We start from the raw sequence: 12,976 nt of genomic DNA on the forward strand, positions 1-12,976 counted from the left end.
AGGAAAAACTTCCCACTTGTCAAAGGGTGGCCGCAGGAACGCAGGCACTTGGGCAAGGCTGTCATAGCACGGCCTGACCTGCACAGCTTGGACCTCATTTGTTCCTCGTGAGAGTCCTCTGTTTCTCAGCTGCCGCCACAACCTTTTCTTCCGTAGGGAGGCCCTGAGAAGAAGACATACGCGCATGCACCCAAGTTCCCGACCGAGGCCGTGAGGCGACACGGAAAATCAGAAAGAAGTTTCACAGGAACACCCGGAAGTGGGCTGTGAGACAGACACCACTCGAACACATTCTGGAAGCGAGAATTGGACTCCTGTCTTGTGTCAAAAACACTTTTGAGAAAACACGTGGCAGATATCAAGGCGAAGACGGGAATCGCGGGCAAACTTGAAACGGTCGGCAAATCTTCCGCTGGCCCTAAATGCCCAGTTCAGAACCTTTCCCTGCGAATGCTCGCCGGAAGCATTCCCCGTCGTTCTTTCGATAGGTACGTCCTAGGCGACGAGATAAATCCGCTCGAGTGCCGCCCCACGCTTCACTGTTCACACCAACTGCGAGGCGGAACATGTGAAGTTTGCGGCAGGAACATAGTTCGGGAGAAAGGCATGCCGTCCGCGCGTGTCCTTCCCCAAACACAGAGGCATTTTTCTTGCAGAAAAAAGTGGGAAGCAATTCTTGATTAGGGCCCTCGAGGGGGAGTTCAAGAGAGCCCCCCTGCAGGTCAACGGCGTACCTTTGTTTTCCGAATGGAATTGATGATTCTCCTTGCGCAGATTTGAGAGGCAAGGGCGGCAACTCCAGCCACCCCTTCGTCCTCCAACTCCTACACACACGGAAAAGCGAGAAGGAAGGGCAATCGCAGACGCGCGCATAACTCGAAGCCTCCGAAGGAAGTCGGGCTGGAGCGTAGCACCGGGGCTTTCCGTCCGTGCACACCACTGAAACGAGCCAGCGCTGTGGACCCAAAAGGTCGGGAAATATCCAAACCACTCCGTGGCAACAAGGGTGTGCTGATCTACACTCAGCAGCCCAAACGCCTGCTTCCTGGATTTCTCTGGGGGCCCGACCGGCTGAAAAATCTCCACAGAGCGAGCGGCTGCTGTAACCGAGGAGCGGATATCCCGAGGCGTAAACGCCGCGGGACAAGACGGACCCCTGGCGACGCATTCTCGGAATCCTTTTCCACAACGCAGAAACACCCTCTGTGGATTCAAGCGTTGCTAACGGCTGTTCGCTTTGACCAGTTTTTTCTGCGGTCGAGGATGCGTCGCGTTTGCCGTACCTCCTCGGTCATGCACGCCTCAGGGAACGGGTCCTCGTCAAGGATTTCCCAGTGGGAAAATTGCATCTGGAGGGAGACGTGGCCGGAAGCCTTGGAGCTGGAAACAAAAAACTCAGAAACATTCAGACAGATACACGGCTCTCCCCTGACACCAGCAACTCGTCTGCAGGGGAAAGGCATGCACGAGAAATCCCCGTGGAGACGGGCGCAGGAACACGTGCTTCCGGGCAACAAAAAAACGTCTCACCGAAGTTCTCGCGCGATGCCAACCGCCTCCGAGGTGGGTAGGCAGCCGTCAACAACGAAGAGCGACGTTTGGCCGTCGAGAAGGCCCTCTTTGTAGATTTTGCTCCTTCGCCTCGACAGCACGCCGTAGACTTTCCCCAGCACACGCTGTTCGCAGGTCAAGGCTGAGGGTAGACACATCAACGGATGACGGACGAATGTACATTGATGGGGCCCACTGAGCCGGGGACAGAAAAAACCAGAAACACTCTTGATGCACGAAAACAGTTTCCGATGGAGAACCCCGTCTTTGCTCGCCGCTTTCCAGCGACGGATCGCCCGTCTCGGTCAGCGTACGACTCCGTGTATGGCTGCCGAGCACTCAAGTGGGCCAGCAAGGAATACATATATATATATATATATTATTGTATATTAGATATATATAAATTGTACTATATATATATATATATTATTTTCATTATATATATATATTATATGTATATTATATATTATATATAACATATATATATATATATATATGTTCATATTTATGTATCGGCCAGGATCGGCGCAGCACGGCCCGATCGACCGACAGGGACTGCGGTTTTGCTGGAAAAAGATAAGAGGTCGACCGGCCGTAGTCTGGCGACCCCGTCGCATCCTCAACGGTTCTTGCAACAGCACGGCGTAAAGTTTTCCCCCGATGTGTTCCTCCCCCGTCCCTTTCCTCTCCTTTCCCCTTCTCGCTGGAGGCATCGTTCGTTCTTCCCCGCGAAAAACTGCTCTTGTCAGCAAGCTTCGCTCCACCCGTTCCTCGGCAGTGCCTGGCCCCCGCCCCCAGACAAAAGGGAACTGCGAGAGAGCCTTACTGAAACGAATCATGGCCTCGTAGATGCGGCACCGTCCTCGCTGCAGGAGAGCTCGCCTGCACGCCTCCTTCATCGTGGACATCGCCTAGTGGACACAGGCAAATCGAGAACAAAGGGGTACCCTAGGCAGCTGCGGACGCTCCAGAGAAGCAGTGGCGACGAACCGGAAAGGCGAGAGAGATGGGCACGCGGAAGCGACAGCACGCACCGCGGTCCAGAGGCAAAGACGCGAGCCGCAAACACCCGACAAAACCGACTCGTGAATGGAAAGTCTGCGCCGACGCGGATGTAGAGAAAGGCGCCTGCGGCAGGTGCGCCACGTGAAGCGATGCGACCGTCGCAGGTACAGCTGTTTCATGCCTTTGAGTTCTTTTCGAAAATAAGCAAACGCGACGCAAAACGGCCTCCTTGCGTCTGTCACGTGGTTCTTTTCGCAATGCTCCAGAATGTCTCCAACTGTTCCTGCGGCGATAGTGGCTTCGCCCGCCCTTATTCTGTCCGGGTCTCCTCGCTGTCATGAGGTGTCCGTGCCCAGCTTCTCCACCTCGGACCGGTTCACCCTCGCGTCTCTGTCAGCCAGTCCGTTTCCTTTCCGCGTCTCCACAACCCGGCCGAGGCTTCTTTGCTAGAACCAGAACCTTCCGTTCGCCTGCCTGTTTCCTGCGCGGCTCTCTTACTTGGCCGGAGAACGGGCCGTACGGCATCCCAGAGTTCGCCGAGCAGAGCGTGCGAGAGGCCGAGTCGACGGAAGCGAGGCTGGCTGTGTCCGCGAAAAACTCTTCCTTTCCTCCCGGAACCGCGTCGAGAACTCGACTCGCCCCCGCTCTGCGCGTTCCACTCGGCGACGACGCGCAGCTGCCTCCGGCCGCGGAGCCGAGAGAGGGGCTGTGGTACACGAGAGCTTCGACGATGAACGCGACGCCTCTGGAGACGGAGAGGGAAACACAAGCAGACTTTTGCCAAGATGCGACACCGCAGGAAACGACCGGAACCGAGAACGGCGGAGACGACACGAGACGACACGAGACGAATCAGATGGAAGAGACGACAGCAAGCGCAGAGAGCAGGAAAGGACGAAGAGAACAGTCGCGCTCGATCACACCCTCGGGGGTGGGTTGGGGAGGCAGGCAGCGACGGCCCAAGAGACTCCTGAGCCGCCGTGCTGCCAGCCTCGTGTGTGACGTCCGGTCTTGCTCTCCTGAGCGTTCGTTTCCGTTGGCCTCCGCGTCTGTCGCCTCACCGCACACGCTCTTCAGCCAGCGGGCCGCTAAGCGAAGCGAGCTCGAAACCCGAGACAAGCGCAGGGACCACCCGCTTCAAGACGGCGCCGCTCGAATCCGACGCCCACGCGACCGCTGCGCAGCACAGAGCACAGCACCGCCGGAAACGGTGGAAAGTAGGGCGAGAGAGAAACGAAACCGCCACACGGGAGCGAATTGGGAAGAGCCGTGCGGACCGCCGAAACAAGTGCACGGCAGCTACAGGGCGTGGGAAAGACGGTCCGGAGAGACAACGTCGGGGGGGCAACGAGCTCCGACTGAACGCCGTGTCGCGGCTGCCACACGACGTCTCCTTGCAAAAAGATAGACACCGATCCACAGTCACACGGGAAAGCGTCTCCTTTTGCATCGCCATTCACTCGCCCTTCGCCGTGTCACCCCCCCCCCCCCCCTGTGTTCCTCTCCGTCTTGTCTCTCCCCGTTTTTTTTCGGCGTCTGTTGTCCGCAGCGCTGTGTACTGCCGCTTTTTTTTCACTTCACCGCCTCGCCCTGGCCTGAGCGGCTCTCCAGATCGCCCCGCACCCTCTTCTGCTCACCATCTGCCCCGTACGAGTGCGCCAGCCGCCACTCCTCTAGGCCGCGCAGTTCTCGCCAGCCTGGAGGAGCGCTGTCCGTTTTGTCGCCGCCCTGCCCTCCTCGCGCGCCTCCCGGCGTCCCGTCCACTCGGCCTTCCGCGGGCGTCGCGCCTCTTTTCTCCCCTCCTGCGCTGCCCGCGCCGCTGTCGCCGGAGCTCGGAGAGCTCGGCACCACCAGGCGACACGCGTGGGACGCGAGCAGAGCGGTGCACGCCCCCGCGGAGAGCGCGAGGCCCCAAAGATGTCCCGGAAATGGCGTGCGGCCTTCTGGAGCCCCTCCGCGAGAAGACGCGCTTCCTTGTTCTCGCGCGGACGGGCCAAACCGCTGGCCGGTGGAAGGCGACGCAGCGCCGGCCGACTCGGGTTCCGGGCCGCAGTCTGGCCCACCCTGAGCTGGCTCCTGGGAAGGACACCGCCGGCCGCTATGCACCCACTCCGCTCGAAATGCTGCGGCGATGCGTTCCATCGCTTCTTGAAGGAGGTTCGGAGCGTTCAGCGAACCCGCGGCCGAGGCGCCTCCCGGCCGCGCACCGCTGGAAGCCGGAGCGGCGGGGTCCGAGTCACCGGGCGACGACCGCAGATCTTCACTGCGGAGGAACCGGCGAGACGGGACACGCGACTTGAGAACGGCGTTGATCTCTCGAGACGCGTCGGTCAGCCACGTGGTCACTGAGGACAAGGCGCGGAAAGAGGGAAGGACGCGACAGCAAATGGAACGCAAACGAGATCGACACCGAGAGACAGCAGAAACACAGGGAAACGCAAGGCCTCGAGGAACCGAGAAGACTGGCGACAGAACCAGGCGGGTCTGGACCCCCGCGTGGCCCTCGCCGCTCCTTGGCGACGAGCATCCCCCGCTGCTCTCCTGGGTGAACCTCGAAGGCAGTCGTGTGGTGTCTGGGGGTGGAAACTGGCGCCGAGTGTGGATTCGCGGTCCTCAAGAGGCCGTCCAAAGCGCCGGAGAGCCCTCGGAAAACCGGAAAGAAACCGCTCCGAAGGTCGCGTGCCGGACCCTCTTGCCTCACCTTCAGGCGGCATGGGCTCCGCCCGCAGCAGAATGCCCAGCTGGTGACCAGCCGTCCACGCGCAGACGCCCTCTGGTTGCAGCTCTGTCGCGCGCTTCGCCAACCAAGCAGCAACTGCGTCCTCGCCGCCTCGGCCGCCGCCCTGCCTCTCTCCCTCGCCCCTGTCCACTGCCGCGCCACTGGCCAGGCTTCCAGCACAGTCGCGCGCAGCCTGTGGGGACTGCGGCTGCGTCTCGAAGGCCGGGGCGAACGGAGAAGACGCGAAGCCGTTCACCGGCGCGCGCGAGGGCAGCAGGGCGCGTCCGTCAGATGCCTCCGGAGAAGCAAAAGTCGCCGCGAGGTCGGCGCCTGTCCCAGACGGGCACCACGCAGCGTTGTCGGCTGAGGCGCCTGGGAGAGTCCCCGCGGGAGACGCGAAGGCGGGGAAGGGAGCGGCCGCTGACGCAGAAGCGCCTGGATGCAGCAGAGGCGCCTTCGCCCACGGCGGGAAAGGGATACGCAGCGACACGGAGCAGAAGACGTTGTGGGGCGCGATCCCACTCGCGGGACCGGCGGAGGCGAGGCCCGCTGACGCATCGCCGCTCCGGCTCAGGGAGGCGAACGGCGCTAACGTCTCGCGAATGGCCACCATCGGGGGAGAAACTGAGGGCAGATAACAGCGCGGAGAAACGTGCGGATCTCATTCGCTACGACGGAGGGAAACTCGCGACGCGTGTCCAGCCCTGCCCAGGCCGAGAAAGGCGAGCGAGCTCTAACGCAGTCAGGGATTTTTATCCGCAGGACGTGGCTGGGCGCTCTTACTTGTGATGGGCACCTCCGCGTATAAGCCCTGAAGGTCTCGAAGGCACGTCTCCAGGTGGACCTCCCCGCAGCAGCCCATGAGGAACTCGCCGCTGTCCAGGACAGAGAGCTCGATCGACGGGTCTGCGACGTACAGACGCGCCATTCCCTTGACAAACTGCTGGGCATCTTCCAGACGCTGAGGCTCGACGGCCACGCGAACTATCGCCGAGGACGCCTTTGAGTACGGCGTGAGAAGCGACGGACAGGTCGGCCAGCTGCTCAGCGTCACACACCGATGGAGACTCGTCACGCCCGCCACGTGGCCTGGCCCCGCGCATGCGGAGCCGACGCCTGCGGGACTGGAAAAAAAGCCGCCCTGGTGCTGCAACAGGAGAGGCCGATTGCGGTCGCGGAGCGACTGGAGCCACGCTGTGACATCCCGAACAGATTCCTCCGATTCCTCGTCACTGGACTCGCTCTCGTCCGTGGGTGCTTCGTCGCGCTCGGCCCCCAGAAATTCCTCGAACGCCTTCTTTTCCGGCTTCGAGCCGTCGCCCTCGCGCGCGCTCTTCTCAGCTGTATGTACACCCGACGGCGACCCGACGGGGCGGTCAGATGCCGGATTTCCCGAACGCTCCCACGCTTTCGCTACACCTTTCTTTTTGCGAGGACGCAGACTGACGGCCACGACAGAGCCGCTTGCGGCTGCATCAATCGGTTTCAGGTCTTGTCCAAAGAGGACGTAGATCTGACGCACAGAGAACGCCTCGCGCGTTCCGGAACGCGCGCCTGGGGATCCTGTCTCAGGACCGCCGGCTCCGCTTCCAGTGAGGGACCCCGAGGCCTCGCCTTCCTCTGTCCCGTGACCACTCGCCAAAGACTTGCCAGACAGGAGCTCGCCGCCGAGTCCCTCCAGGTCATCGGCAGAATTCTCCGTGCACACGTAGAGCACGGCGCCACGGCGAAGCGTCCCGACAAAGACACGGCAGAGACCGACGAAGCCGCTGAAGTGCTCGGCACCTGAGAGAGAAGACAAGAGCTCGACAAGGGAAGGCGCTCTACAGAGGTGCGCAGGCAGAGTACAGACAGCCCAGGAAAAAAAAAGAAACCTGAGCTACCGAATGAAGGCGTGAAACGCGGAAAGAAACGCTACCAATTATGCACACAAAAGTTGTAGAGAGACAAATTAAATAATTCCTTCCCAAAACCCGACGCATCCCCAGAGAGCAGCGAATGCACGAGCCTACGATAGGCTCTCTTAACACCACTTCAACACCCGCTAGGTGGGTGGGGATTCTAACATTCATCGAAGCCACAGCACGAGAAAGGAACGCAGCCCTGCAAGCAAATCAAAAGCGAACCGTCTCAACATCTGTACACGGCTGTGCAATACCCAGTAACCGCAGCCACATTCAAAAGTATGTATATCTATCTATCTATCTATCTATCTATATATATATATAAATATATAAACATGCGCATTTGATAACTATTTACATACTTAGGTGTATAGATGACAAGACAGGGCGGCACATCGCATGGACCGAAACACCGAACTCCGTTCCCTTGCGTTGAAAAGCTGACTGGGGTACAGAGTTGTTCTCCTCTGCATTCCCCCTGGTGGTTGGGGAGCTAACGCGAAAGGCACGAAGCAGGAATGCGGTTCTCACATGGCGTCTTTTTCCTCACCTTGCAATCGATCTCCTGTGAGTCTCAGCATCTTCTGGTCGGCGGCAAGAAACTTGGCCACGTGCAACAGTACCAAGGGAGGTTTCGCGAAACAGGCTTCAGGCCTAGAACCGAGCGAACGGCACGAGGCATCTGGCGAGGAGGGCGGTTCTCTCCGCACCTTGCCCGGCGGCGTCTCCGAAGCTTCCGGGATCTCTGACTTCACCGCGAGCGCCTTCATCTGCTCGCGCTGCAACCGCAGCAGCTGGGGCCCCACAGGACCGCCAAGCGTCCGCTGGAAAGATGGGCAGAGATACGCCAGGCGCTGCCTAGCCGCCGATAGCGGGTTCGGAATGCGGTCGACAATGACGCCCTGGAGAGACCATCAAACGGCAGGGGAGGGAAACGCGAAAGCGAACCACTGAAGAAAACCCAAGCGGGGTCGCACACGCCAAACCAACCGTGCACACACACACACACACACGGGACTGGCCGGACGGGCTGTTTCCAGGGTCGTCCGATATACGAAGCATTCGCGTGCAACTGGGAGTGACTGGGAATGGCAACAGAGACGCCGCGAGCCCTCGGGCGCGTTTCGAAGAACAGGCACAGTGCGGCTCTCCGCCCTCGTGTTCGGCGCCTCGTGCAGGAACGGATCCGACAGGCAGTCGAGACGTCCATCCGGCCCGTCTGCCGTGTTTTTCTCCCCTGTTTTGCCTCTCGCCTCGCAGGCAGCATTCCCGCTTTGTGTGTCGGGGCGTGGGCTCCTCACCAGGACAGTTTCCCCGACGGGAAGCCAGCGCGTCATGATGGCCTTAACGATGTCCTCAGTTAAGTCTTCGTCCGCTCGTTCCCCGAGAGCTGAGCCGTCGTCGCCGCGTGCGCCTCTCTCTCTGGACCCTCTTCCGCCGAGGAGCACCTGGCTCTGCACTGCGACGATGTGCTTAACTTCTGCCTTCACGCAGGCCTTCGAACTGGCGGGGATCTCCAAAGCGTCGATCATCTTCCACAGTCTCTCGAGCTTCTCGCCTGCTGCGCGTCCGCTGGATCCGGAACCCTGCCCAGTCGCGGGCGACGCAGCTGCTTCGTACACTTTCCAGATGTTGCCTAGAACGAGTTGTTCCACGATGCGCGGCTGCCGGGCAAAGGCCGGGGCCTTGCGAATCTCGAACCCGGCGCCCTCCGTCCGGGACTTCTCAGAAGACGACGCGGACGAGGCGGAGACAGTCTGAGCGCCGGCAGACGCCTTCGACGTGCGCTTCAGGTAAAAGTCGCCCCAGAGCGCCGGGAGGAGGCGAGGGAGCACAGCTAGCGGGAGTTGGAGAAGCCCGAGGAGATTTTGCCGGGCGAACGAGGGAAGATGGAGGCACCATCCGTGGAGTGAAGAGACGAAAAGGACGTTACCTAAGAGGCGCAAGGACACACAGATGCACGGAAATGCGCCAGCGCGCCCCGGATCCACACACCCACGCACGCCGGCTTCGTTTTCCCCCGTCACGAGGCGCAGGCGCCGGACTGCACGCCCTCCGCCTCTCCCTGGTCCCGCTCCGTGCCATGTGCGTTACGCGGTCGACGAGGCGGAAAAGGCCGCGCCGCGCAAAACCTAGGCCAGATGAACTGCCCTCCACACCGGGTTCCCGTCGGCGACGCAGCGAACGCAGAGCCGAGTTTTGGAAAACGAGTCAAGACGCAAGATGCCGCAAAAAGTGACTGGCCTCTTTGCCTCGGGGCAGCCCGCCGGCTGAGAGGCGACCCAGCAGAGCCTGCCACGCAGTCTCGGCCAGCTTGCCCCTTGCCGACCTTCCCCACTGGAAGCGCACCTCTGGCTGGATGGAATTCGAGTTTCTCTTCTACGTCGCCACGAAAGTAGACGAACTCTCCCGAGGGATCTCCGTGACACGCAAACAGACCGGCGGACTTCGCGGCCTCGCCGCCAGCTTTGCTCGCCTTCGCGTTGACTTCTTGGTCGCCCTGCGTCCCACCGGTCGGGGACTCTGAGCCTGTGCCTGGGCAGGCCTCCTCTTCTTCGAGGGCGGAGTCGGCCGGAAACGCAGGCGTGGCCGCAATGAACTCCGAATGAATCTGCTGGTGAAGATGTGCATTGACCTGGCCGCGCACAGAGCGAGGAGACACACCATCAGTCGAACCCGCGGGAACGCATGCGCCTGGAGACGCGAACGCGCCGTCAGCACAAGGCTCCTTGGCTTTTTTCTCGGAGGAACGAGAAGTTAAGAATGCGCCTTTGTTACAATGTGCTCTTTTCGAAATCAAAGACACTTGCCGGCAGACTCTCTCAAACTCTGCATTTGGAAAGCATCTGTCACGGTGGGGCCCGAGTGGAGGCGCCCAGCACGCTTGTTACAAATGGCTCTTCGACAAAAAGCAGAACCAGAAAGGATCTGGTTAGTATTGCCTCGTGTGACGCGTTGTGATTCTTATTAAAGGGAGCAAGGGGTGGGTCAACCATCTCTGGAAGCACAGACGAGCCTCTGAAGCAGAATGGCCGTGCTGTCTCAGGCCGCGGCCTTTGTCGACCCTTTTGGTCTTCTCGTCCCCCAAGAATGCAAGATCCGCGCGTCGCTTACCTGCTCGATAATTGCTTGGCAATGCGCATACGCCTCGCTAGGAGTCAGGCACAACTTCTGAATCAGCTTGTCGATTTTCGTCAACACAAGAAGAGGCACCACTCGCTCGTTCCATGCCTGCTGGAGGGCGGCGACTGTCTGGGGCCCCACCCCCTCAACCGCATCTACCAGGAGGAGGCAGCCGTCGCAGAGACGCACCGCCGCCGACACCTGACGAAAGGCAAGAAAACCGAAAAAGCGAGAACTAGGGAAGACAGCACTGGGCGCCGAGGACGCGCGGCCGGGTTCACCGTCTAAGGCATTGGTGTTGCTTCTCCTGAGAAGTCTGATGTCTTCTCGTGGGCGCGCGAACAATGCGGAAACTCAAGGGCTGGACTCGACCGCGGAACGAGGGGCACTAAACTGGAAAAAGGAAACCCGCTGAACCATCCGCCATACCCAAGCGCGCCATCTGGCCTCCCACATGTTCGGTTCGGCAACGTGAGAGCCCATAACCGGTCACATCCAATTCTTCGTCGCTCGCCGTTCGAGAGACACGGTTTCTGCATGCACTTTCCGTTTCTGCTTGCCGCCGCCTTACCTCACTGGCAAAGTCGACATGCCCTGGACAGTCCACGAGATTGACCACGTAGCACGGCACGTGCCGGGCGAGGCCGTCGGGCTTCGCTGCCTCGGCTCGGGGCGAGCGCCCTCCATCCTGCGGAGAACCGGAAGTGCACTGAGAAGAGGCATCTGCCTCCTGGGGTGCTGGAGCGCCGCCAGCATCAGCAGACGTGGCGGGAGAGGAACGTGAGGCACAGCACCGAGAAGAAGACGGTCCCGGAGATCTCTCCGGCTCTGCACCGTTCGCGTCAGGGTCTGGACGCCTGAAGAACAGCGAAACTACGCTTGCTTTGATGGTGATTTGCCGCCTCTGTTCATCCTCGCGAGAATCCAGGTAGCGAACCTTTCCTGCTGAAGCCTCACTGATGAGCCCGTTGACACTCAACAGGCGATCCGAGAGGCAAGTCTTGCCTGAACAGAAACCCACACGCAGACGGAAAAGCCGTGGGGACGTGCTTTGCTTTTCGGAGAAGCACATCATACTTGAACGGACAGAGCAGTTCGCCGCAGAGACGTCCAAAGGCAGGCGAGATGCATAAAGCAAGCGTAAAATGCCGTGGGTGTCGCTCTAGGGATAAAAGACCAGAACAGGCGTCAGCTGTACTCGGAACACTCCTGACGCATTGCACGCAGAAGGGCTGTCAAATGGGAGAACAAAAAGCTTGCTGCGACCCTCGGCGCCCCTCAGGAAAGACGCGCTAGAATAGAGATGATAGAAAACGTCTCCAACTGAAATGCAGCACAGCCAGTCTTGAATCTCACCGTGGTCGACGTGGGCAAGGATGCAAACGTTGCGAATGTTGGAGGACGGATGCTGCCGTGACCCAGCACGCAAGGCTTCCATGGAGAAGTGGGAATGGATAGGAAGGGGCAGCACCCAGGATGAAGCAAAAGGTAAGCGTTTCTTTTAAAAGAAACAGCAGGTGCGGTACCGCTCACTAGGATTGAGGGATGTGGCACGACCTCGAATCCGGCTACCTGCTGAAAAAAGGCTGTTTCCGCGAGTGCCTTTCCCCAGTAGGTCACCTTAGGATTCACTCTCCTAGCGTACCACTGCAAAAAACCAGCGGCTATGGCGCCGGCTTCCATAACTGTTCTTTGAAGGGAACGTCTGCACGTATCAGCTGAACTATGTGCTGGAATTCCGGGCTTGCATGCGTTTTAATCGAGATAAAACTCGACGAAAATGTGTACAAATACCAGGCGCAATTCGCCCCAGCAACAAAGGAGACAGTATGTTGTCGTTCTCAAACTCATCAGTGAAAGAAAAGAAAACAAGGAGCGAGAATCTGCCAGGAAAAGAACGTGACATGTGACCCTGAAGATGGCTTGACAGGTACAGCGAATCGATGTGAGCCGTACTGTGAGCTCTCCCTGCATGCAGCAGCAGATGTAGCAGTAATCGGGTAGGCGAGAGAGCAGACAAGGACCAAATATAAGTGTAGTGGGAAGGAAAAAACATGTGCGAAAGCGACACTACTTCCAGAAAACTCTTCTGCTTTCCGTACTTAACTATCAGCCGATACCAGGTCCCAGGATGACGCGGAGGCTGCAGTTCGACTAAAAATCCGAACTTCGTTTCCTTGGTAAATCGGCTGCATGCAGTCACTCCAGATCCATCAGAGACCTCGAACGTTACTCTCGTTTGTGTTTCTTTTTCTGGGGGCCCCCACGTTTAGCGGTGCATGCATATGCGTTCTGCTCTGCGTTCACCTGCCAAGGAGCATGAAGAACAGCAGATGCAGCGAAACAGTTCGTCAACCCTCTCAGTGGCCGGAAAGAATCCATTCGTATCCAGTCCCCTATTTACGGTCTAGATAGCACGCATCTACGACGCAGGGAATTTCCGCTTTAAATATGGCTTCCCGATGATGTGGAAGACAAGGCCACGCACAGACGCGGCTACAACTGTGCGTGGCTTCAGATTTGGTCCACAGTCAAAGGGCACACAACATGCGGTGGTAATCTCGTTATGTCTCTCGTGGCAAATGCCACCGTTCCTCAGTCGAGTTGGGACAATGGCCAAGCAGTGCGCCGTCACGCAGGGGCTTGAACGAAGTTCAGTTTAAACAAGGAGCAT

General features: G+C 59.2%; 1 protein-coding gene across 1 annotated transcript; it reads right to left on the minus strand.

The window, feature by feature from the left end:
- Window positions 1–94: 94 nt before the first annotated feature.
- On the minus strand, window positions 95–11,740 carry NCLIV_0376 (elongation factor Tu GTP-binding domain-containing protein; the record flags this gene model as incomplete). The annotated part of the gene is made up of 16 exons (XM_003883965.1): window positions 95–163; window positions 735–824; window positions 1,284–1,380; window positions 1,531–1,693; window positions 2,378–2,462; window positions 3,055–3,301; window positions 3,618–3,732; window positions 4,194–4,901; window positions 5,258–5,899; window positions 6,059–7,060; window positions 7,730–8,081; window positions 8,481–9,112; window positions 9,529–9,814; window positions 10,294–10,503; window positions 10,874–11,307; window positions 11,659–11,740. The coding sequence occupies 16 exons, from the start codon at window positions 11,738–11,740 to the stop codon at window positions 95–97; spliced, it is 5,214 nt and encodes a 1,737-aa protein (XP_003884014.1).
- Window positions 11,741–12,976: the final 1,236 nt, after the last annotated feature.

The sequence above is a fragment of the Neospora caninum genome, chromosome VIII, assembly GCF_000208865.1.
Source record: "Neospora caninum Liverpool complete genome, chromosome VIII".
NCBI lineage: Eukaryota > Apicomplexa > Conoidasida > Eucoccidiorida > Sarcocystidae > Neospora > Neospora caninum.